The 22,054-nt window shown below is 35.8% G+C and overlaps 1 protein-coding gene across 2 annotated transcripts; it reads right to left on the bottom strand.

Moving 5' to 3' along the window:
- Positions 1–12,241: 12,241 nt before the first annotated feature.
- and2 (actinodin2) lies at positions 12,242–17,842 on the bottom strand. 2 transcript variants are annotated; one of them, XM_055201920.2, is made up of 5 exons: positions 17,471–17,842; positions 16,725–16,808; positions 15,422–15,466; positions 14,085–14,233; positions 12,242–13,760 (listed from the first exon to the last, which is right to left on the bottom strand). In XM_055201920.2, the coding sequence occupies exons 2-5, from the start codon at positions 16,786–16,788 to the stop codon at positions 12,642–12,644; spliced, it is 1,377 nt and encodes a 458-aa protein (XP_055057895.1). In that variant the 5' UTR covers positions 16,789–16,808; positions 17,471–17,842; the 3' UTR covers positions 12,242–12,641. The 2 variants fall into 2 exon arrangements, with proteins under 2 accessions (XP_055057895.1, XP_055057896.1); XM_055201921.2 differs by lacking the exon at positions 17,471–17,842 and having other exon boundaries at positions 16,725–16,834.
- Positions 17,843–22,054: the final 4,212 nt, after the last annotated feature.

Raw genomic sequence — 22,054 nt, 5'->3', positions numbered from 1 at the left:
AATCTAATCTCCTGCCCAGCTTTGAAATGAAAATCTATTAATTTAGTATTTTGTAGTAGTATATACACTACATGGACAAAAGTATTAGGACATCCCCTTCTAATGATCAGGTTTGATTACTTGAGTCACTTCTATATGCACAACTCTTAATGCTATAATCATATATTAGAGAATTTGGACAGCAGTTTGGACAGGGCCCTTTTTACATGACAATGCCCCTATGTATGACAATGCTAATTGATTCAGTCTAGTCTAGTCTAGTCTAGTGTATGTAAAGTATGTGACTGGTCTGCATGAAGCCCAGACCTGAAGCCAGCAGAACACCTTTGATATGACTTGCAGGCTTTGAGCCAAACACTCATCATCCAAACCCTTCGATGACACAGGGATACAGTTTTTCTGAACAGAAAAAGCCCTAAAAAGTAACTGTTGCAACAAAGATGAAAACAAAATTCTTTAAAATACTGGTCTAGCATTATTATTTATTTTGATTAGAATTACTGAAGTAGATGAACATGTTTATTTATTTATTTATGAACACCATTCCAGCATTTATATTCATGGTTACAGAACTGGTTAATCTATACACAAGTTTATCTGTTCACAGACTGAGGGAAGGGCAATTTGACATCTCTAACCTGCATGTTTTTGGACTGTGGGAGGAAACTGGAGTACCCGGAGTAAAGCCACACTGACACAGGGAGAACATGCAAACTCCACACAGAAAGACTTCCTGGCCCAGCTGGGGTTTAAACCGAAGACCTTCTTGCTGTGAGTCAATACTGTTACCCACTGAGTCACTGTGCCACCGAACAAGTTCGATTGAATTTAATGCTCCAGTAATGCAATCTGTAACTTTATCCTTTCTATCATCTCTGTTTGAAACCTACACAGTAAGAAAAAGTGTTGAATTAACACCGCTAGGGGTTTATGTGTTAAAGTAACACTGAAGCAGTGTTAAAGTTAAGATAATGAGATAATGAAGTGATGAATTAGTCAATAATGGTGAACACCTGCTGGATCATTCCATGTCATCAACTTCATTTTAGAATTGTTCCTGTAAATTTGTCTTTTTCTGGAGAAATTTAAGTTATACTAATTGTTGAAGAAAGTCAAAATATTAAATTCAATAGATATATAAAAACTATTGTGGGTAGAGGGTATGCATTGATGTCACTTTTCCACGTGGACACGCCGGAGCACGCCCTTATGAGTTGCAAACGTTCAACAAAATGGCTGGTTTTCATAGCGGCTGCTGCGAAAATGTCAGTAAAACTGACTATTATCAGCTTACATTGAATTTAGTTGGACTTGATAGCCGACTTGGACGATACTAGGGCTGAAACGTTTCATCGAGTTACTTGATTAACTCGATTAAAAAAATTCCTCGAGGCAAAAATTCTGCCTCGAAGCCTTGTTAAATTCCTATGACGTGCACTACACGGACCATTGTTCAATGTTCAGGAAGCACATCATAGCGCGTGGTACATTTTGAATTTAGTTGGCGCGATGGCGGAGAGCGAATATGTCCATAAACGCAAGAGAGAGAACGTCTAAAGTTTGGGATCATTACATTATCATTACATTCAGCATCTGAACCGAAAACATCCACTGCTGTTTCACCAAGCGTCGATAAAACAAGGTAACGTAGCTTCCGCTGATTTTAATCCCATACAGTATTTGTAGCGATGTCGTTATGCGGTTTGACTAGATATGATGTTTAGCTTTGATGTTTTCGTATTCACGTTCAATTGCAGGAGAGTATAGCTTAAAAAAGAACCCCTTCACACACACGCATGCACTTTACAGGTGTGTGTACCAAAAAACGGCACCACAGTGCAATCATGTATGGGCAACTTGTAATCTGACATATTTTGTTCAATAATAACAATCTCTGTTTTATTGGAGTTTAGCATAAGGAAGTTATTCTCTCTCACGCGAGTCAGACCGATCGCGCAATGCATCACATATGCTTAAACTTTTATGTAGCCACGCAACAATAATTTCAGCTGCATGCATTCACTGTATACAGCGGGACGTGATGTTGTGATTTTTCGAACGGATTCTTAACCTAAAATGCACCGCAATGCAAGTGATGCAAACCAGATGCAGCGTTCTATTGAAAAGGAATGTATGTATTTCTGCCGTACCAAAATGCAATGAAGCAGCTGAACGTCTGACTGGGGTGTCACTCTTCCTCACGCACAGAATGCGTGCACACAAACACAAGTGCACGTGCGCGCACACACACAGGTTGTTACCATAGCAAATAGGCTCACCCCAGAAATTAAATATTATTTGTTAGTAGCCTAATGGTAAATGCTGCAGGTGTAGAAATGTACATAAACCAGATATTTACTTTGATGTCAGGGGTAGATTACAGCATGAAGCCTGTTGTGCATATTAAAGCAACACTATGTAGTTTTTTACCTTTAAATAATGTCTCTAAAATTATTTCAGTTATAGAACAACTTTTAACTGGACAAATTGTACTGTTGCTGCAACCTGAGCAGCCTCCAAGCTGCTACAAGCACACTCTGAAAGTGGCAGTGGAGGGTAGAGCACACAGCCCCGCCCCTCCCCCTGCCTGCAGAAGAGTGTCTGATACCAGGCACTGTTGCGCTTTTCAACCACATGGCGGAGCTGTAAGTCATTTTTACATGGAAACTACATAGTGTTGCTTTAATAAATTAAAGTGCTTAATTGTTGGTACTGGCACTTATTAACACTAAATGGGTAAAAATAAATAGGCTTATTTTTTGGAGCCAAATACCTCTGTTTTTTTCTAGGAATAAAAGCCAAATGCTTGAACATTTTACAGCCACGTCATTTTCGTTATGCATTATTTGTTTTGGTTGTTTAAAAACACACACAAAATTTTTATCCGATTACTCGATTAATCGATCAATTCAGTGCTAGATTAATCGATTACAAAAAGAATCGATAGCTGAAGCCCTAGACGACACTTAGTTACATTAGTTACATTTTCCAAGCATCTGGGCCTGGTTGCATAAAGCACCTTAAGTGTAATTTTCCCTTAAGTTCACCCTTATGTTTCCCTTAAACTCAAGTGTGTTGCAGAAAAAACCCTTACGTTTTTTCTGTTGCATCTCCATGGCAACAGTAGTACTTATAACAACAAACCTAGGTTGCTGTCATGAAACACTTAACGATTACCTTTACCTAAGAAAACCGTTTAAGGAATTATATGCAACATCCTTAATTTATCATCTTACCATAGTTAAGGGGAATTTACCCCTTAAGTGTCATACTTAATGGAAAAACTTAAGGTGCTTTATGCAACCGGGCCCTGTGCCTTATTGGGGTGCTTGTATTGGGAAAATGTTTACTTCACTACATTCTAAAGCATAGAATCATACAGGTTTATTGATAATGTGGTAAACAAACACAACAAAAATGTGTTTAGCTTTTGCATGACAGTTAAATTAAAACTACTAGCTTTGATTGCAAAAATATTTTTTTCAGTTTACACATTTTAAAAATATTAAATTAAAAACATGCACAAAAAAGTGCTACTGGCTACATGCCTACTGAAAAGAATACAAATTAGTCTGAATTACTAAATCTGGCATGTTTACATGTAAATCATTTACATGAATATTAATGTACACCCTTTATTTTAAAGAATACAAAATTTAAGTTAACAAATATATCAGACTGTTGGAGTGACAGAGAGAAAAACAGGTCAAAAATAGAATACCTTATTGCAAAAAAAAAAAAAACTATGTAACCAACAGACAAACACAAAATCATAATGAGTGTATGAACCATTTGTGTTGCTTATATACAATAGGTTTTGAAGGAGAAACAATATGTAAATGTAAGTGATTACAGTCAGAAATGAGTCACTGTGTCAGGCTGCATTAATCCCAAGTAACATGAAGATGTGCTCTCTTCAGAGGACAACAAAACCATTTATTTTATCTGATTTGCCTGTGGTCAGCTTTATTGAACATGCAACACTAAGTATGTGGTACAATTTTCCGACTCTGTGCATGAAGTACATTAATGTCTTCCCGGGTGAAAAAAGTGCACTAAAATAGACTTTATTTAAGTACACTTAGATGTACTTTATTATGCTTTAATTTTGTTCTTAAAGTCTTTAGTGCTTAAAGGGATAGTTCACCCAAAATTAAAAATTAGTTGTTTATTTACAATTTTTTTTTCATTAGAAGAACAATAAAGAAGATATTTTGCAAAAAGCCCAGTGCTCTGTGATTCATATAGCTAATACAAGTGAATGGATCCACCACTTTGAGAGTTCAAAATGCAGATATTTACCTAACAACCATACAAATGTAATTGATTTTTCAGTAGGGATTTTGAAAAAATACTGTGAGAACGCGAGTTTCAATAAATGGCTGAAACCGTAGCCCACCACACATATACACCTAAAAGTGCACATGCGCAGAAAGTGAACCTAGGGACGAGCACGTACGACGGCCTTACGTAAACATATCATCAGAATGATTGACAATGGGGGTGACCAATAGTATTGATGATCCACCCGGAAAAAGAAAATCTTTCGCTATACCTAATTTATATTTTGTTTTAAAAACAAACTCTGACAGTGACTGCATTACAATGAAAGACACTCCAGAACTGCTGAATACAGCACATTAAACCATACCACTAATTTCTGTTTGCTTATGCAGAGGATATGTTTACCTTCATTACCATTCAGGAGCTCTTTCACATCCTACTTAATGACATTCAGATGGTCCCTCAGGTATGAAGGCCAGAAGTGCAGTCAGCATAAACCAGTCTCATGCTGACTGAGGCATTAAACCCCAAGTCTTATAGACTTTACCAAATACCTTTTTTAAGACAATACAGGGCCAATTAAAATGTAAGACATGGGCCACAATCTCTTTTCTTCAGCTGAACACAAATGAATAGTTTAAAATAAAATGCTGTCATGTTATCTTCTTATATGGGGTTCAACATGGCTAACCTTCAAAAAGAAAACATCCATTATTAAAGGGCACCCATTACGACCTTTTTACAAGATGTAATATAAGTCTCAGGTGCGCCCAGAATGTGTCTGTGAAGTTTCAGCTCAAAATACCCAACAGATTATTTATTATAGCATGTCCAAAATGCCCCTATTTGATTAATTCAGTCTGAGGCAATAGTATCTAGTGGACAGAGTACAACTCGCTAAAGGGTGGAAACTATGGTAATGCAGGGCTGTACGGGGCAGGGCTTTATCAATGTGACTTCACATTGATAAGAGAATCAGTCTCTAATGAGACTGCTTTGGTTCAATGGGAATAAAAACAAGGAGTGGGTGGATTTTTTTTTATCATAGGGCCATCACACATTATTTCCAAACACCTTGTAAAAGTGGATTTTGCATAATAGGTGCCCTTTAAAGTAATCCAAATGACTCCAGTGGGTTAATATATCTCTTCTAAAGTGAAACAGTACATTTGTAAGAGAAAATAATTAATATCTTGAGCATATTTAGCGATCAGTACAATAGGCATTTATGACGACATGCAGATCAGGGGTGTGTTTCCCCTACAACAACGCACATCTCTGCTTAACTACCATAGTACCAAGAGGCAACCCTCTGATCTGTATCGTGAAGCCAACATGAAAGTGACTTAAACTGCATTTCATCGACTGGCCACTAGAGGCTGGCTCCAAAAGAGAGTTAATCCCATAGACCCCCATGTTAAAATGCAGAACTTTACAGCAGACATAAATATGTTTACAGCCTGGTACAAAAAGTGTTTTTGGTCTATATACTATAGCTAATTTTGCCCTTCATGACAACTGTGAGGGAGGGAAAATTTTGTAACTCCACAACATGACTCTGATACAACATGACAACATAAACATCAGTTAAGGGCTGCAACTCTGGGATCACTGTTGTCAGTGATATAAGTATTTGAAATTAAAATTATTTCTTAATGTCTAGTGACATATCAGGGCCATTTTATGATTAATTGGTATAAATTTCTTACATACTGTTCCTTTAAAGTTCTGCAAAATTAAAGGTGTGGCCACTTGAGTGACAGGTGAACTGCAACTGCTATTTCAGCAACCAGCCACCTCAACGTTACCAACGTCAGGGATGGGCAACTTCGGTCCTGGAGGGCCGGTGTCCTGCAGAGTTTAGTTTCAACCATAATTGAACACACCTGAAGCAGCCAATTAAGATCTTACAAGGCATACTAGAAACCTTTAGGACCAAAGTAGCCCATCCCTGACCCACGTCCTGCCTCTTTACCCATTTTTGGTTATCTGTGCATGATTTGTGATGACCCGCTGCCAAGCAGACGACAGCAGGCTCTGCCAACTTTTGGCTTCAAAAAAGCTCTTCACAAACTTATGGGTGACGTCACGACACTATGACCACATTTTGTACAGTCTATGAATACAACACACTGTTGAAGAAACTAACTAGCTAGTCACGATTAATTCCCAAAAACATATCAACTTTGTTGCACATGTGTTGTTGTTGGCAACGCCGACAAGCAGTTATTTCAGTCATACAAGACTAAAGTCCTTTCTAGTTGAATGGGGAAAGGCAGATATCTCTAAAAACTAGTGATGCACCGATGTATCGGCCGCCGATATTTATCGGCCGATTTTTGATGAATTTGAAACCATCAGCATATCGGCAATAGCACGAGAAAGGCCGATACAGATTGTTTATTAATTAACTGCATAAAGAAATCCATTATATGTAAAAAATTTGTTAATGTTGTTTATCAAATAAATGCTGAATAGCAAAAACCACCTTTGAAGGTTGTCATGCTGTCTTATTATATTTGTTTTAGCTTAATTTGTGCCTCTCTTATTATGTTGGTCAGTTGAATGTTAATTAGATCCAATCCATGTTCAGGAAAAGTAATTTGATGCAGAAATAAACTAGCTAATAGACCAACTGTATAGTATTGTATACAAGTGTTTAATATCGGTATCGGCCAGAAGTTGTCTGTTTAAATCGGCATCGGTATCGGCCCAAACAAATCCTATCGGTGCATCCCTACTAAAAACAGGTGCTAAAATAAAAATTAAACACCACATTTTGTGCATGCACACAGTTTAGCCCCTACCTCAGCAAACGTCAGTCTTTATCGATTAATGATTGGTTCTTTTAACCGGAATGCCGGACTTCCATCAAGTGCTGCAGGATTGATGTCTTTTTGTAGATCAACCCCGTAAGTATAGTAGGGCTGTCAAAATGGCTGAATAAGTACATTCGAAATTCGTCCTTGAAAAATAATAAAATTCGAATTATATTCGAATTATAGAGACCTACTTTATCTTGGAGAAAATACTCCTAAAAGCCCACAAGAGGGCGCAGCACAAAGCCCCAATAATATAAACAAATCATGCACAGCATATTTTTGGTTAAAACGAATGTTATAAACACTAATAAATTAAAGATAATTTCTTAAATTCATATGCAAAGGAACAAAAGTGCACATAGATATCTGGAAGTGCAAAATGCCTCAACAGCCAGCGTGTGTAGGCTATTAACACAAACATTGTCAAGAAACTATCCATGTATACATTAACAAATTATTTTATTTACCATACATTAATTAATTTTTTTTTTATTACAGAGCCTCAGTTAATACAGAACACAACGCGTTGTCTTAATTAAATCAAAATTAACCAGTATATTTGTGCCCCTGTAAATGTACAAAACGAATGCCATACATAGACAATGCATATTAATATAGGGCATTTTATATAATATATAAGTAGATAAATGTACGTGTTTCTAATAAAGTATGAAAACGAATGAATCTTTATTTAAGCCAAAATAAGTGGGAAAGATCATTAGTCATTTAAATTTTGTCAAGCTTAAACGCTATTCACAACAACTTATATTATATTTTGAGTGTTCCTTGGTTGAAAATATGTAGAAATATATGCGAGTAATAAAGTACAGAACAGAAATGTTTAACTTACGCGCAGAGCGAAGCCGTTAATAAAGCAGACTCTCCGTAATTACCGTAACATAGAAGACGTGCTGAAACAGTCGAGTTGTTAGATGATCATCATGTTCAGGCCAGCTGACAGTCTTGCCTGGGCCCGGGACAAGATAATCTTAGAGGGCCCCCCACCCCTTACTTTTTACTGGTAACAAGACATTTGGCATTATCAGATTCAGGACCCACGAATATTGCATATTATACATTGTATAAAACATTTAGTTAAAGGTGCAGTGTGTAATTTTTAGAAGGATCTCTTGACAGAAATGCAAAACAATATACAAAACTATATTATCAGGGGTGTATAAAGACCTTTTTATAATGAACCGTTATGTTTTTATTACATTAGAATGAGAAGTTTTTATATACATACACAGAGGGTCCCCTTACGTGGAGGTCGCCATTTTGTGTCGCCATGTTTCTACAGAAACCTTTAACGGACAAACTTTTTTTACTAAGTTGTCTCTGACGATGACATGTTTTACCGGTGGTGGCTACTGTAGCTTCTCTATGCGTTTCAAAAGCGAGGGGTGAGTGGATTGAGCCGTTGGTTGCAATTTGCAACCTCACCACTAGATGCTTCTAAAATTTACACACTGCACCTTTAAATGTAGTACACTGAAAAAAAATATTCATTGAATTTAATCAATTTTTTAAGATAAGCGGTTGCAATCAATTTATTTAAGCTACATTTAAACAAAAAAGATAAGTAAAGTAAAATAAAATATAAAACTTTTGTTTAAATGTAGCTTAAATAAATTGATTGCAACCACCTTAAAAAACTTATTAAATTCAATGAATATTTTTTTCAGTGTACTGACACTGTATACTGACACAAAATATCATAATCACGTATGAATTATGAACAGACTATTGGAAATATCAGTAAAACAACTTCAGCTAATATTATGCCGTGTTTGGACTAAAAATTTAATAAATATTACTCCTCTCTTTAGAAATTTGAAGTAAACATATAAACTCAATCAAAATTTCTCCAAACATGCACGCCTTTGAACCAAAAGCCCAGACGGATATTATTTTGTAAAGAGCTTTCATGATGAGCATGCATTGCATTTTTCTCAATGAATGCGGCTGAGGGTAGAGCCCTGCATTTCAGCCCAAGCCCGACCCGACCTTTTTACACCCCTCAGGTCGGGTTTCGGCCAATTTTAACCTCACAGCTGATACGCGGGCGGACCTCGGGCTTATTTAGGCTTCTCCGTCTTTTTATATTTTTCAATTTAATTAAAATAACATTTTGACAGACGATGATTGCAAAACAAACGTTGTAAGACTTTTAACCTATAGCACGAGTCCGCTATAAGCACAGCCAGCCACACATTTACAATGCAGCTGTTGCGTATTTAACAGCAGTACCGCAGCGCACCGGGAAAAAATATTAATGTAGGACTAAAACCTTGGATACTGCGCATAATCTATGCAAACAGCATCCAATACATAATCTATATATGCATAGCGAAGTTGTAAGCAGGTTGCATGTTTATTCTGTTTCATGTTTATTTCGTTTCGTTTTAGCCCTTTTCATTTTTATATTTCTGCCCCCGTTGCAGCTGCGAGCAGCAGAGCTACCTGCCTCCGCTTTTAAAAAATAGTGTGTGTAGATAATAAACGTTTAAACTAACACTGTGATATGCTGAAAATATATATTTTATGTAGTTGTTATTATAAACAAGTGAAGTGTTGATTTGAGAGTTCAATTCATCAAACATGTCGTCAACTTGCTGTCGGCTGCTAACCGCTTGTTGGAACAAACAAAAATACTCTAAAATGTAAATAAAAAAAAAGAAATATAACTATTTTGCCATTTAAAACAAATCTGAACTGCTTTAATTGCTGCAAGAGTAGTACAGCTGTATAAGGAATCTGTGCAAGGAGTTATTTTTTGCTATTTCTGCGGATTTCTTTTGCAAAATCTATGCGGAATTTTGCAGAATAATTAAACATGTTTTAAGCACATTAAGCACATTTGAGAGAATGTGCGCTGTGAATATTACAAAACAATAAAATATTTTATAATTACATTTTATTAAAGGATTACCCTGAATTAAACTGGACCAACATGAACCAACAGATAATGAACAATGTGCTGTCACGACCATAGAGTTTTATATCAAATACATATATTACTGTCTACAGTGTAACAGTAAAAAGAAAAGGCTTCTCATTATGAATGTAGCCTATATCAAGATAATTTCATCTGTTTAACAATTTATATTTATCTTGTAAACGGATTTGAAATAATAAATAATTGTCGCGTCACTTAGCAATAGAGATCTCATCTCATTATCTTCTCCGTGGTAAGTTTTATTTCAAATTCAAGTTTTACACATTAAATATTAAATAGTTTGTGCTTTCTCTCATAAAAACCTCACAGCAAACAGCACATACTTCTAAACACACGCGATGCAGTGACTATATCTGCGGTCACAGATTAGGAATTCTATTTTCCTCTATTTTCCTCTATAAGGCCTATATTTTCTTCTTTTCTTTTATTTTCTGAGCACCGGACTTGTGCTGAGTCTGACCGGACATTTTGAGCGTACTGAACTTCAAATCAAATGAATCAAATATTTTCTTTATTTTTAACAATTATTCCATAAGTTCCAGTTCTGGGCCCCCCTCTGGGCCCACCCCCACCCTGGGCCCGGGACAACAGACCCTTTAGTCCCCCCCTGTCGGCGGGCGTGATCATGTTTATATTTCCCGCAGATAATGTTGATGAAAAACTTGCATATCAAATGTCCAGGTGAAAGTCAAGTTTCCAATCAGTCATAAAAATAAAGCCACCGCGGCGCTACATTGCAACTCTCTCATATGCGTTGTGGACTCTGTAGATGCACATATGGTTTTAATGTTGCTAAACAAGCAGCTGTATTATGGCACTTTCGTGTTGATCAGTTATTTTAAACTTTAAAACTGCATTTAGAAGCAGACGACACTAATTCTGTCATCTCAGCTAGTTTCACTTTGCGGTTGAATTCCAGTTGATGCTCCAAAAACCAAAGCAGCATCACACAGCCATTTTAATATGTTTTCTGTCCGACTCGTAATCCCCACTGTCTTTTCTTGCTATTTTCAAATGAATAACGCTGGCTTGCTCCGCATAGTTGACTGAGCCGTTAACGCTCTGTATAACAATCCGCGTCAGTTACGTCATCATCACGTTGCGTGAGCTTCCTGACACAGGTAAAATTCGAATGCAAAGTTTTACATTCGAATATGCATCTTTTTTTTACATTCGACGAATATTCGAAATTCGAATTAAAATTTGACAGCCCTAAAGTATAGCGGGACACTGGTTCCTTTGCTAAAAAGCCTATTAATTTTTTCCCCATAGACTTTTAGATTATCACAAAACATTAGCTCTGTGTTTAAAGGATTAGTCAATTTTCTTTAAAAATTGATGTTGATGTCTTTCTTTGTTCAGTCGAGAAGAAATTATGTTTTTTGAGGAAAACATTCCAGGATTTTTCTTATTTTAATGGACTTTAATGAACCCCAACACTTAACAGTTTTAATGCAGTTTAAAATGCAGTTTCAAAGGACTCAAATAAAAAATATGCACTTTTAAACCACAACTTCTCATCTATCTCCGGTCATGTGACGCGCCAGCGCAACCTCACGTAATACGTCATCATGTCGTATGCGAAACTACGTCCCAGTGTTTACAAGTGTGGAGAAAGAGGACCGTTCCAACGTTGTTGTATGTGGAATGACACTAATTAATGTCTTTGTGTCAGTTTATTGTTTAAAATGGTCCTCAAATGTGCGTTTCATATATGTAACACGTGACCTTTCCTCGGCATTACGTGAGGTCGCGCTGGCCTGGCACGTCACAGGACAGGAGATAGACGAGAAGTTGTGGTTTAAAAGTGCATATTTTTGGGATCGTTTAGTGTCCTTTGAAACTCCGTTGAAACTGCAATTTTAAACTGCATTAAAACTGTTACGTGTTGGGGTCCATTAAAATGAAAAAAATCCTGGAATGTTTTTCTCAAAAAACATAATTTTTTCTTGACTGAACAAAAAAAGACATCAACATTTTGGATGACATGGTGGTGAGTAAATTATCTGGATTTTTTTAAGAAAACGGACTAATGCTTTAACAAAAGTTTATGACACTACCAACACAGATGAACACAACTTTTATGAATTTTGTAGTCTTAATTAGTTTTTTGTTTATTTCTAGTAAACGCATCTAGTAAATGCAAAAGAAAACATGGAGGGGAGAGATATTTTTTAATAGTGATAGAAACTACATTAAATACACTTAATGATCATATCTAAGGTAAAAAGTGAAACCCAACAAAACAACAGTTTACATAAAAATAGTATCAGTTTATGTCATTCAAGCACCCTGACCCTACTATATATTATACATAAATACACAGATAGCTTCACATTACCATCGCAAGAGCCCCGAAGTCTATACCACAAGTTTCCCAGCACGACACATGACGAACAAAATTAAGTATATCTCTAAATTTATTAAAACTCAACAATACAGAAATGATTGTTAAGATATTTCTTCTCATGCACAGATCTAAACTTCCGTTCAGAAATCATAACCCAATGGTTCACTTGTCAACTTCAAGTGTTCATACATGTTTGACTTTGTACGGTTTCTAAACATCTTGTTTCTCATTTCTTGTAGCCACCCATATATCCTCTCAGGAAGTCCTCAAATCGTGGAACTGAATCCTCTGCAGCTACTTGATCCTGCTTCTGCTGGCCTGCATCATCTTTTTGCTCCTCACCTGTGGTTTCTGCTCTGCGCAGACGGCAGTTGAAATCGATTTCAGGGTCGCAGTCAGGGTGGGGTTCAACGATGCCATCTTTGGCCATCTTTGCTGCTTCTATTCCAGCAGGTTTCTGAGCTGCAAACTTACCACAGGTGGGGTCATACGGGTGGCATTCGGGTACAGAAGCGGACCTTAAGTCCTGATTCTCCACTGGGGTGCAGTCTTTATCATAATACACATAACAGTCATAACCTTCTTTGGTCTTGCCACGAATACCAAGTTGGTGGCGGGTTTGAAACTGGGGGAGGATTGGAGGGGGTCTCAAAAGTGCGGCAGTTCCACCCATCAAACAGTAAGGATCGTAGCGGGGGTCACAGGCCAGATTGAATGGTGATTGTTCTTTTGGAGCAGCTACATTGGCAGGATACAGGTGATACAAACCTGAGGGTGCCCTGGCTACCAGCTTGGGTTGGCAGTAGGGGTCTTTGGTAGGATCGCAACCAAGGTTAGCATAAGAGGGCAGGGCGCCAAAAGTGGGCGTGTAGCCGTAAGCAGCACGCAGGTGGTATTGCAAACACTCGGTGTCTGATGGGTTGCAGATGCGCAGGAGCTCATCCCTCTGCTCAGCTGACAGAAAAGGTGCCAGGGCCGGACCATAGTAGTATTGACCTGGATGAGTTTTCAATGCTAGGGGGAGAAGGGGGCTCAGGATTGGCGCTGGGATCTTTGCTGGGGCTGAAGATTCTTCCTCTGCAACTTTTGGTCTAGCAGCATACATGCAGTAGGGGTCGAGGTACGGGTTGCACACCGTCACAGCAGCTTGCTTTATGGGGAAAGGCATGACTAACTTAGCTTTGGGTTTGCTGGTAAGCTCTGCAATGCAGTCGGGGTCATCGGAGTTGGCACAGGTTTTGTAAATTTCGCTCAGGTGAGTGAGGTAATGGTTGTAGTTACGGCCCTCTTCTACTCTGTGCTTATTCTGCAGGTAGGCGACGTACATGCGGTCCATGCCCTCGACCTGTGGAGACGATCACAGCGATAAACAAGACACATTTGTGTGAGACTGTAAATTTTTTCTTCTAAAACACCATACCTTTTTTTTTCATTTGGCAACATTCATTTATTAGCCCCAAATATTGTTTATTTATTAAGAAAAATAATACAGTTTAATATAATTTATTCAAATAGGTTACACTAACAAAGGTCATTTCTTAATGACAACAATTAGGTTGCCACTTTTTATAGCATTAAACTACATTACGCAACATCAAATCAAATTTGCCAGTCACATATCGGTCTTCTTTATCCGATCTCTGTTTCTGCTATTAGTGATGCAACTTACTCCCTCCTGGTTGTTGGTGTCCATATAGTATCTATACCAGCCCCAATAATCAGGTTGACTTCTGTAGTAGGCAATGTTCCTCCTGTTGCGGGACAGCCTCTTCAACGGGGATACGCTGTTTGTCGTCTCCTCAGCAGCAGCCTCCATAACTGCACAAGTACAAAAGCAAGACTTCAAAATTTGATACAATCTCTATTAAAATATCTGACTCTTTTATATATGATGCAGCCTTTAACTCTTACCCCGCCATTGACGAGTTATCTCGTCGATTAAGAAAAAACATTTGCATTAAAAAGTGCTCCTGATGAATTTTTATGTTAATCTGCAATACCACGATTATCCACTAGATGGCTAGATGGATTACTTAATTTATAAAAAACTGAAGCCAAAAAAAGATATTTACTAATTTTAAACTCTGTATATGTTTTGATAATCATTCTGTCGGAACCACAGGCGGTCAGTAAAAAAATTTAATCTCAAGTGTTTTTTTTTAATGCAAATGTACACATAAATCTTTAACTCCTCCCACCGTACGCTTCCAAGTGTTCGGCCTTTTTTGGAAAAAACGGAATGGCTGTTCTGTCTTTTATAAGTCTGACAACACGAAAGACTCTTTGGACATATGAAAGTTGAAACACTCCTCTACAGGCACTCAAGATTAACTCTTTCCCCGCCATTGAGATATCTCGTCAATCAAGAGAAAACGCTTCCCCGCCAATGACGAGTATTTCCGTCTTTCCGCAATATCCACTAGGTGGCGCCCTTCCGCAACTTTTTAAAACCGGAAGTATTGCCCTATGGCAAGCTGCTGCATGTCCGCTCTGAATGGGATCTCTATGAAAAGTCCGTCACAAAAATGGAATTATCTCTGCTTTTTGCTCAAAATGTGGTGTTTTTGCAGAAACCTACCCATATTCAAAAGCTGATTACAAAAGAACTACTGAAGGTAGCATGAAACGTTTTTTTTTTTTTTTTTTGAAAGCAGAGGGTCTGTTCTTTCATTTGGTATATTGTAAGTTTATATAATTGAAGAAGAACATTTTCAGGAAGGCATTAAACTTTTGTGAAAATCATGAAAAACGCTGGCACTGGCTGGCAACTTTTTTAAAAAACGCTGGCGGTGAAAGAGTTAACATGAGATTGGCAGAAATTGTGTGTGTTATATGATCTTTAAATTACATCTGCTGTGTAAATTTCCCTACGTTTTGATTAGATTTAATTCTTATGAGGAGCTTTACTATTTTTTTATTTTACTGAACTTTTAACTTTTTATTAAATGACATTCATAAGATTTTGGTGACTCTGATAATATAATTACATCAAAAAGTCAAACTTACCGTTCTTTTCTTCATGATGCCCTACCGGCCCAGCACTCAGGAATTCTGTGTTAGACAATAATAATAAAACAATGTCACAAAATTGTTATCAATCAAAAGCCAAACCTGGCTTAAATTGAAGTGAATGCCAAGCAGCTCCAGTAACATGTCTCTGTGAGTGCACAGCAGGCGTTTTTCCTGTCAAAGGAGATGCTTCATTCTGCACATTACAGTCTCTTCTCTTTTGAGAGCGCTAATGCTTTAAAATGGGGCTTAAATTTCCGGGACCCCCTGCAAGTATACAGGGACCTGTTAAACTACAAAGAGATCCGGTAAGTAGCCTATAGCTGCGTTACTATAATCATCACCATGGGGTAAAAGAAATGGATGTTAAATGTTCTGCACGTGCAAGATTATTTGTGACACACATCTGCGCCTGCAATGGGTCTCTTTAAATGTTTATAGATCTATGAAAATGTCCAGTCTGTAAGGTTAGCCCCTCTTGTTTTTTCATGAAAAAGGCTTCACTGACTTACATATCACTTCACAAACAGGTTCATAAAAACGTTTTTTTTTTTTAAAGAACAATGACCTTTATATAAAGAACCCAACTCATGTACTTGACAAGCAGCAAATTGTACTGGAAATATTTGCCAATATTTTTTGTCTAGTTGTTTTTTTTCTTTGATATACACTGTCAGAAGGTACAAAAGCTGTCACTGGGATTGTACCCTTTAAAAAGGTCCTTACATGTACCATTTGGGTACAGATAGAGTATGTACCTTTTAGGTAATAAAATGCACCAGTTATGTACAAAGGTGTACTTTTTGAACCCAAACAAGGTTGCTGAATCTTGCCTGAAACAAAAAAGTGCAAGCAGACTGTGCCACCACTTTTTGATAGTTACATTTCTGCTATTAACCTTTCATTATTAAAATGGTACAGCTTTGCATCCAGTTACTTAAAGTTATGCAAATGTTTTAAGCATAAAAGAAGATGCATCATCTACACATATACACTGAAAAAATGATTCATTCAATTTACTCAATTTTTAAGGTAAGCGGTCGCAATCAATTTATTTAAGCTAAAAGAAAAACAAAAAACTTTTGTTTAAATGTAGCTTAAATAAATTGATTGCAACCACTTACCTTAAAAAATTGAGTAAATTGAATGAAATTTTTTTTTCAGTGTAGAGCTAAAATTATACACAAAACTTTTTAAGCAATATTATTATATACAGAATACAGTTTGAAAGAACTTTTAAAAATAACATTTTGTTGTTGTTTTTATTGTAACGTTCTTAGTTTTTTGTATTGATGCCTACCTGGCATTAGGACTGCTGTGAAAGCAATTCCACAGATCATAATGGAGAATGAAAGCCTTGCCATTGTTGTTCTGTTATTGTCTCCTGAAAACAAAAATATTCATTAAATCTATAGAGTCACAAGAGATCAGGACAATAAAGATTCAGATAACCAAATATAAAGTGGTTGCATATTTTGGGTTTTCATTTAAGCAAACACTTCCAAAACAAATCCAAAGCATTTGCATTCATGGTATACAATTTATCATTATGTATTTCCATGTGAATTAAACCCATGATCTTTGAACTGCTTCTACTAATCCAATGCTTGACCAAGTGAGCTAATGTTTAGGATCACCAATTGATATTTCTTATATTATTGTATTACTAATTTAAGGTTGTAGGTAATCTAAACTTATAGCTGTGTATGTTGCCAGTTCTTCACCATTTTGTAACATTTCATATTTGTTGTAACATATAGACCTACTGTTTTCTTATATTGTAACATTATGCAAAAGTGAAATAAATAAGTATGTCTTCATTTGGCAAGATTAATTCATTTACAAATACATTATAAAAAGTATGACAGGTTGCATATATGACAGTTCACCTGAGAAATAAAACGTTGAGTAAACGTCCAGTAAAATATAATTTTACAATTTAGTAGTTCTGATGAAGTCATGAATTTAATCCTCAACTTGACAATAATATTCAAAGTATAAATTTGAGGCAACTTGATAAAAGAGAATCATGTCATGAGCTCTTACCTGTTTCAGGAGAAAGTTTTGAAGATGGTAATAAATTGCCACCAGGCTCTGTTGGGGTGTACTCAACTCTCTACCCTTCCTCTGCACTCCCCTTCAAACCCTTTGAGGTGCTGCTGAGGAGTGCGACAGTTTTAAGGACCTCCATAATCATTAGGAACTTAAAGACGTGCCATGTGTCAGGGGTTTGCTGTTACCCTTATTGGGATTGGCTCTCACTAAAATCAGCTCATCGGCCAATGAGAGTCCTGTAATTAGGAAGAAAACAGCAAGATCCAACTTGGTAGAAGGAGCCGGAGGGATGGCAAAAAATATTGAGGAAATACCCCTTTTTACGGTTTGATAAATGGGGTGCCACGTCCACCACAAGCATGTCATAAATCTGAGCTCTTTATAAATAATACTGTGCTGAGATCACAATTAAGATTTTATTACCAGTTTATTCTTTTTATCCTGAATATTACAGGTGCACTTTGCACATTATGCAGATTTAGACATAAAGCATCTACCAAATGCAAAGATATAAATAAATAGTCAATTTAAAAATAGCAAACCATTGCTTTTAATAAATTCACAAGCACTGAACACTCATTTTTTGGTATGCCACAGCAAAATTAAACCTATTGCAAATAGTTCAAAACATACATATATTTACATTTAAGCATTTAGCTGAAGCTTTTACCCAAAGATTAGTCAACAATTAAGTGATACAACAATCGCTTATACTAAGTTACAAGTTTTCATTACTCCAAGATGTTCCTGTTGAGAGAGAGTTTGTCATTTTTTAAGATAGAGGATGTGTGTCTGCAGTCAATATCAAATTATATTTGGATGAAATGAGTTTTTAGTTGATTTTTGAAGGTTGCAAGAGATGTGGCTGACTGGACTCCTATAGGAAGATCATTCTATATACTAGCATACTACATACTAGCACAAAAGCACAGTATAAAAATGAAAGATAAGATCCTGCTGTAAAAATAACCAACAAGCAGAATCCTGTCAGCCGCTTTTGTAAGGTGCAGTTTCTGCACCCTCCAAAGATTTCTCAAGAAAGCAGAAATACTGTCTGCCATGTTGCAAACTGACATCAACTGATGGCCAGAGGCTAACAGGACATTATAAAACATCAGGGTTGGGTCAACAATCTGACATTACTTCTTTTATTGCCCTAACGTGATGGTTATGATGGCTTGTCATATATCATTCTTACGGCACAAATACTTGATTGCAAGCTGAATCCTTATATTAGCAGTGCCTATTTCTCAGATGTGACATACATTCATTCATCTCATGTTTAATGTATAGATTTAAAGGTATTTTATGTTTTATATATACACTGATATTCATTCATCTGTCATGATGATGGGGTGGTTGGATCGGCACATCCACTCTTACATATATAATTAAACATCTGACTGACTGCAAACAGGTGTTTCACAAAGCACATAAACCTACAATCCAACCTGGAAGCAGCTGAAAACACGAACACGATATGGCCTCATAATTTTAGAGGAATGTCAGTTTCCCTTAGAATTTTGGTACACCTGGCGCCAAAAAAAGGCTTTAAAAATTACTTTAGAAATAAACAAACCAATGCATTGAATGCATGGTCACAGCTTGAGACATATCTTGTTTATGTCATTCATATCTCAAACTTTTCTCCATTTATTATTTGGTGTCAGTAAAAAACCTGATCCCATATGGCAAAAAAAAACATGTGGTTTGAATATATGTTAAATACATTTTGTAGAAAATAAAATTTTATTTAATTAATTTTTCAATTGGAAAATATATTCAGTTTGAACCTTTTTAAACGTATGTTTACAGCTTTGTAACATAAACAAAGTTTTTCTTCCAATGTGACATGAATATATTTACTTGGATTGAAATACATGGAGGGCCAATGGCCAAAAAATACACTAGTCAACATTTGAAGTGGATCAAAAAAAGTTAATCAAAGTTGTCCTAAGACAAGAATGGGTATTTTTCAAAAAAAATTTGATCCACTTCAAATGTTGACTAAACATTTTGATGAAAAATACATTTTTGTAAACATTTATTTTTAGCATATATATATATATTTTTGGAACATTTTAAAGAGATCATCTTATTTAATGTTGTTTTCTACTATACTTTCTACATTTTACAGTTTAAATGTTGCTGTATTTCACAAACTTTACAAGTGTTTTTGTTGTAAAGTCTGTGGCAGGAAGGTCAAGGTGATAAAACTCACAGGAGTTCAATCTGCTTGCATGTCTAGTTTGCAAGACTAACATTTTATTACTTACCCATCTACAAATGCATTGCTTATTTCAGAAAAGCATTGCAAATGACTATATTTCTGCATTGTGTCTCTCAAACCAACAACACAACAGCTTGTAAACAACAGCACCAATAGAAAACTAAAGGGCTCTTTAAAAAAATGTATATGCCTTCTAAAAGCTGCTTGTAATGTGGTTACAAACAAATACAAAGTGCATGCCATGACATCATGAAACTGATAATGCTGTATGCTAGAAGGGACAAGGAACTGATACTTTTATTATATTGTATAATTAATCGTTTCCAAAAAATTTGACATTTTATTTTCTATGAAGTTCTTCTATCTAGTGTTTCTGTAGTTCAACTGGTAGAGAATTGTGTATAGCGTGTCAATGGAACATAAAATGTATACCTTAAGTTGCTTTGGATAAATGTGTCTGCCAAATGCATAAAATGCAATGAATTGCATTATTTGCATACATTAATAAAGGCTCATATTTTATCGAGTCATAAAACGCCAATGTATTCATGTGCACACAGACTGTCATGACAATGAGTTTGATGTTCCCTGAACACATTGTATCAAGTTATCTTTAATTTTAAAATATTCTGAAGCTGTCTGTCTGATTAAGTACCTGTGTTTATATAAAAAAAAAATTTACCTGCAGTGCAATAAACTTTTTGTCTTATACTGTAATATCCAAGAGACATTAAGGACTTTTTGGCTTCTTTGATTTTATTTTGGCCCAAAGACATATGTCCCATCACATTAAAGATCTTAAAGAACTCATAAAGAAATGCTACTGTAGTAAAAACACCTCCTGCTGGAACTAAACTTCTACAGGACCACCAGAATTAGTTTATAATTGCTTCAGTATGTTTTACCTTTAAAGTGACATTATTTTTATTTCTTTAATGATAAAAATAGCATTACAAAAAAGGGTGCCAAAACACTGTAATAATTAATAATAATTATTATTATTATTCACAAATGAATTTTAATGTGATACATTTATGTTCAGTTAGCTTGTGAGGTTAGATGTGTATAAACCCCGCTTTAAATTTCACATTGTGCATGAGTTACGTTTTGTAAAAAAGTCCTGCAATCTCATAAAAGGTAAAATAAGGTACAAAAGCTGTCAGTGGGATGGTGCCTTTACCTAAAAGGTGCATCCCTTACAAAAATTAACCATGGTTTTACTACATTTAAAAAAAAACATGGTTACCACAAAATAACCATGGTTTTCAAAAACCATAGTTACACCATGGTAACTGTAGTAAAACCATCGTTTTGTTGATAGTAATCAATACACCAAAAAAACATGATTACTACACTTTTACTACAAAAAAAAAAACATGGTTAATTTTTGTTAGAGATATTATGGTACCTTAGAGGTACATACCGAGGTCAAAGTGCTGCAAACTAAGTGCTCTTCAACCATAAAATATAGTTCTCATTTTTTATCCGCTTAAAAAAATCACCTCATTTTATTTTGTGCCACCATACTTACTTGTGTAACTACTCATGTAACAGTCTTTAAATAGGAAAAACATGGAAGTGTTTGGTGGCTTCTAAATTCATCCCTGTTTGGATCCTAAGGAATGAATGGGGCTAGGCTAAATGCTAACACATTCACGACACGCTGTACAATGATTAAGTGCACGCATTGATAAAAGATAGGTATGTATTAATTGGCCTAACTTGAAGTAAGAACATAGTAAAATATTGAAAAGCTGTGGTGTTAAACTTTAAAATGTATAATCAAGTGTAATCAACTTGATTTCTGGAATAGTGATGAGTACCTTAAAATTAAAGTTGAATTAGCAAAGATTTTTCCTAAAAATAAAATGGGTAAACAATAAATCACCTGGTGTAAATCACCAGAAGCCAATGTTTAAAATTGTCAGATTTAGCAATGTTCCCGTACAAACAGCGAAAGTCTTTTATATTTAACTGGAATATTGATAAAATAATACTCAAAACAGTCATGCATTGAGTAATAATTGTTAGTGAACATATTTTTATTAGTCACCTAATACGGTCTTTTACTACAAATCTCATTTAGGAAAGAGACATAAGACACGAATGTTGAATCATACGATTTTTAATCACATTCTTGAGATTGTTTATTATCTAAATACAACCATATTTTGCTAATTCTCTTCCGTTTAGACAAACAATTTGTTCAGGCATATGATATGTGCGTGGCAGCAATCCATTAGAAGACATATATAGGAATAAATAATATTTAAATAAAAAAATGATCAAATTGATAAAATCGTTTTTATAGCATTTTGTAGCAAAAAATAATAATAAAAAAACAA

Source organism: Misgurnus anguillicaudatus, chromosome 2, assembly GCF_027580225.2.
Source record: "Misgurnus anguillicaudatus chromosome 2, ASM2758022v2, whole genome shotgun sequence".
Classification (NCBI taxonomy): Eukaryota; Metazoa; Chordata; class Actinopteri; order Cypriniformes; family Cobitidae; genus Misgurnus; species Misgurnus anguillicaudatus.
Note: the sequence above shows the minus strand (reverse complement) of the source record. Positions and strands in the feature narration are given on the sequence as shown.

Excerpts from the sequence above, each read along its gene's own strand:
- and2 (XM_055201920.2), bottom strand. The coding sequence starts at position 16,788 with ATGGCAAGGCTTTCATTCTCCATTATGATCTGTGGAATTGCTTTCACA. Across the intron at positions 14,234-15,421 it reads GCATCATGAAGAAAAGAACG|TTATGGAGGCTGCTGCTGAG; the intron begins GTAAGTTTGACT and ends GTACTTGTGCAG. Across the intron at positions 13,761-14,084 it reads ACACCAACAACCAGGAGGGA|GTCGAGGGCATGGACCGCAT; the intron begins GTAAGTTGCATC and ends TCGTCTCCACAG.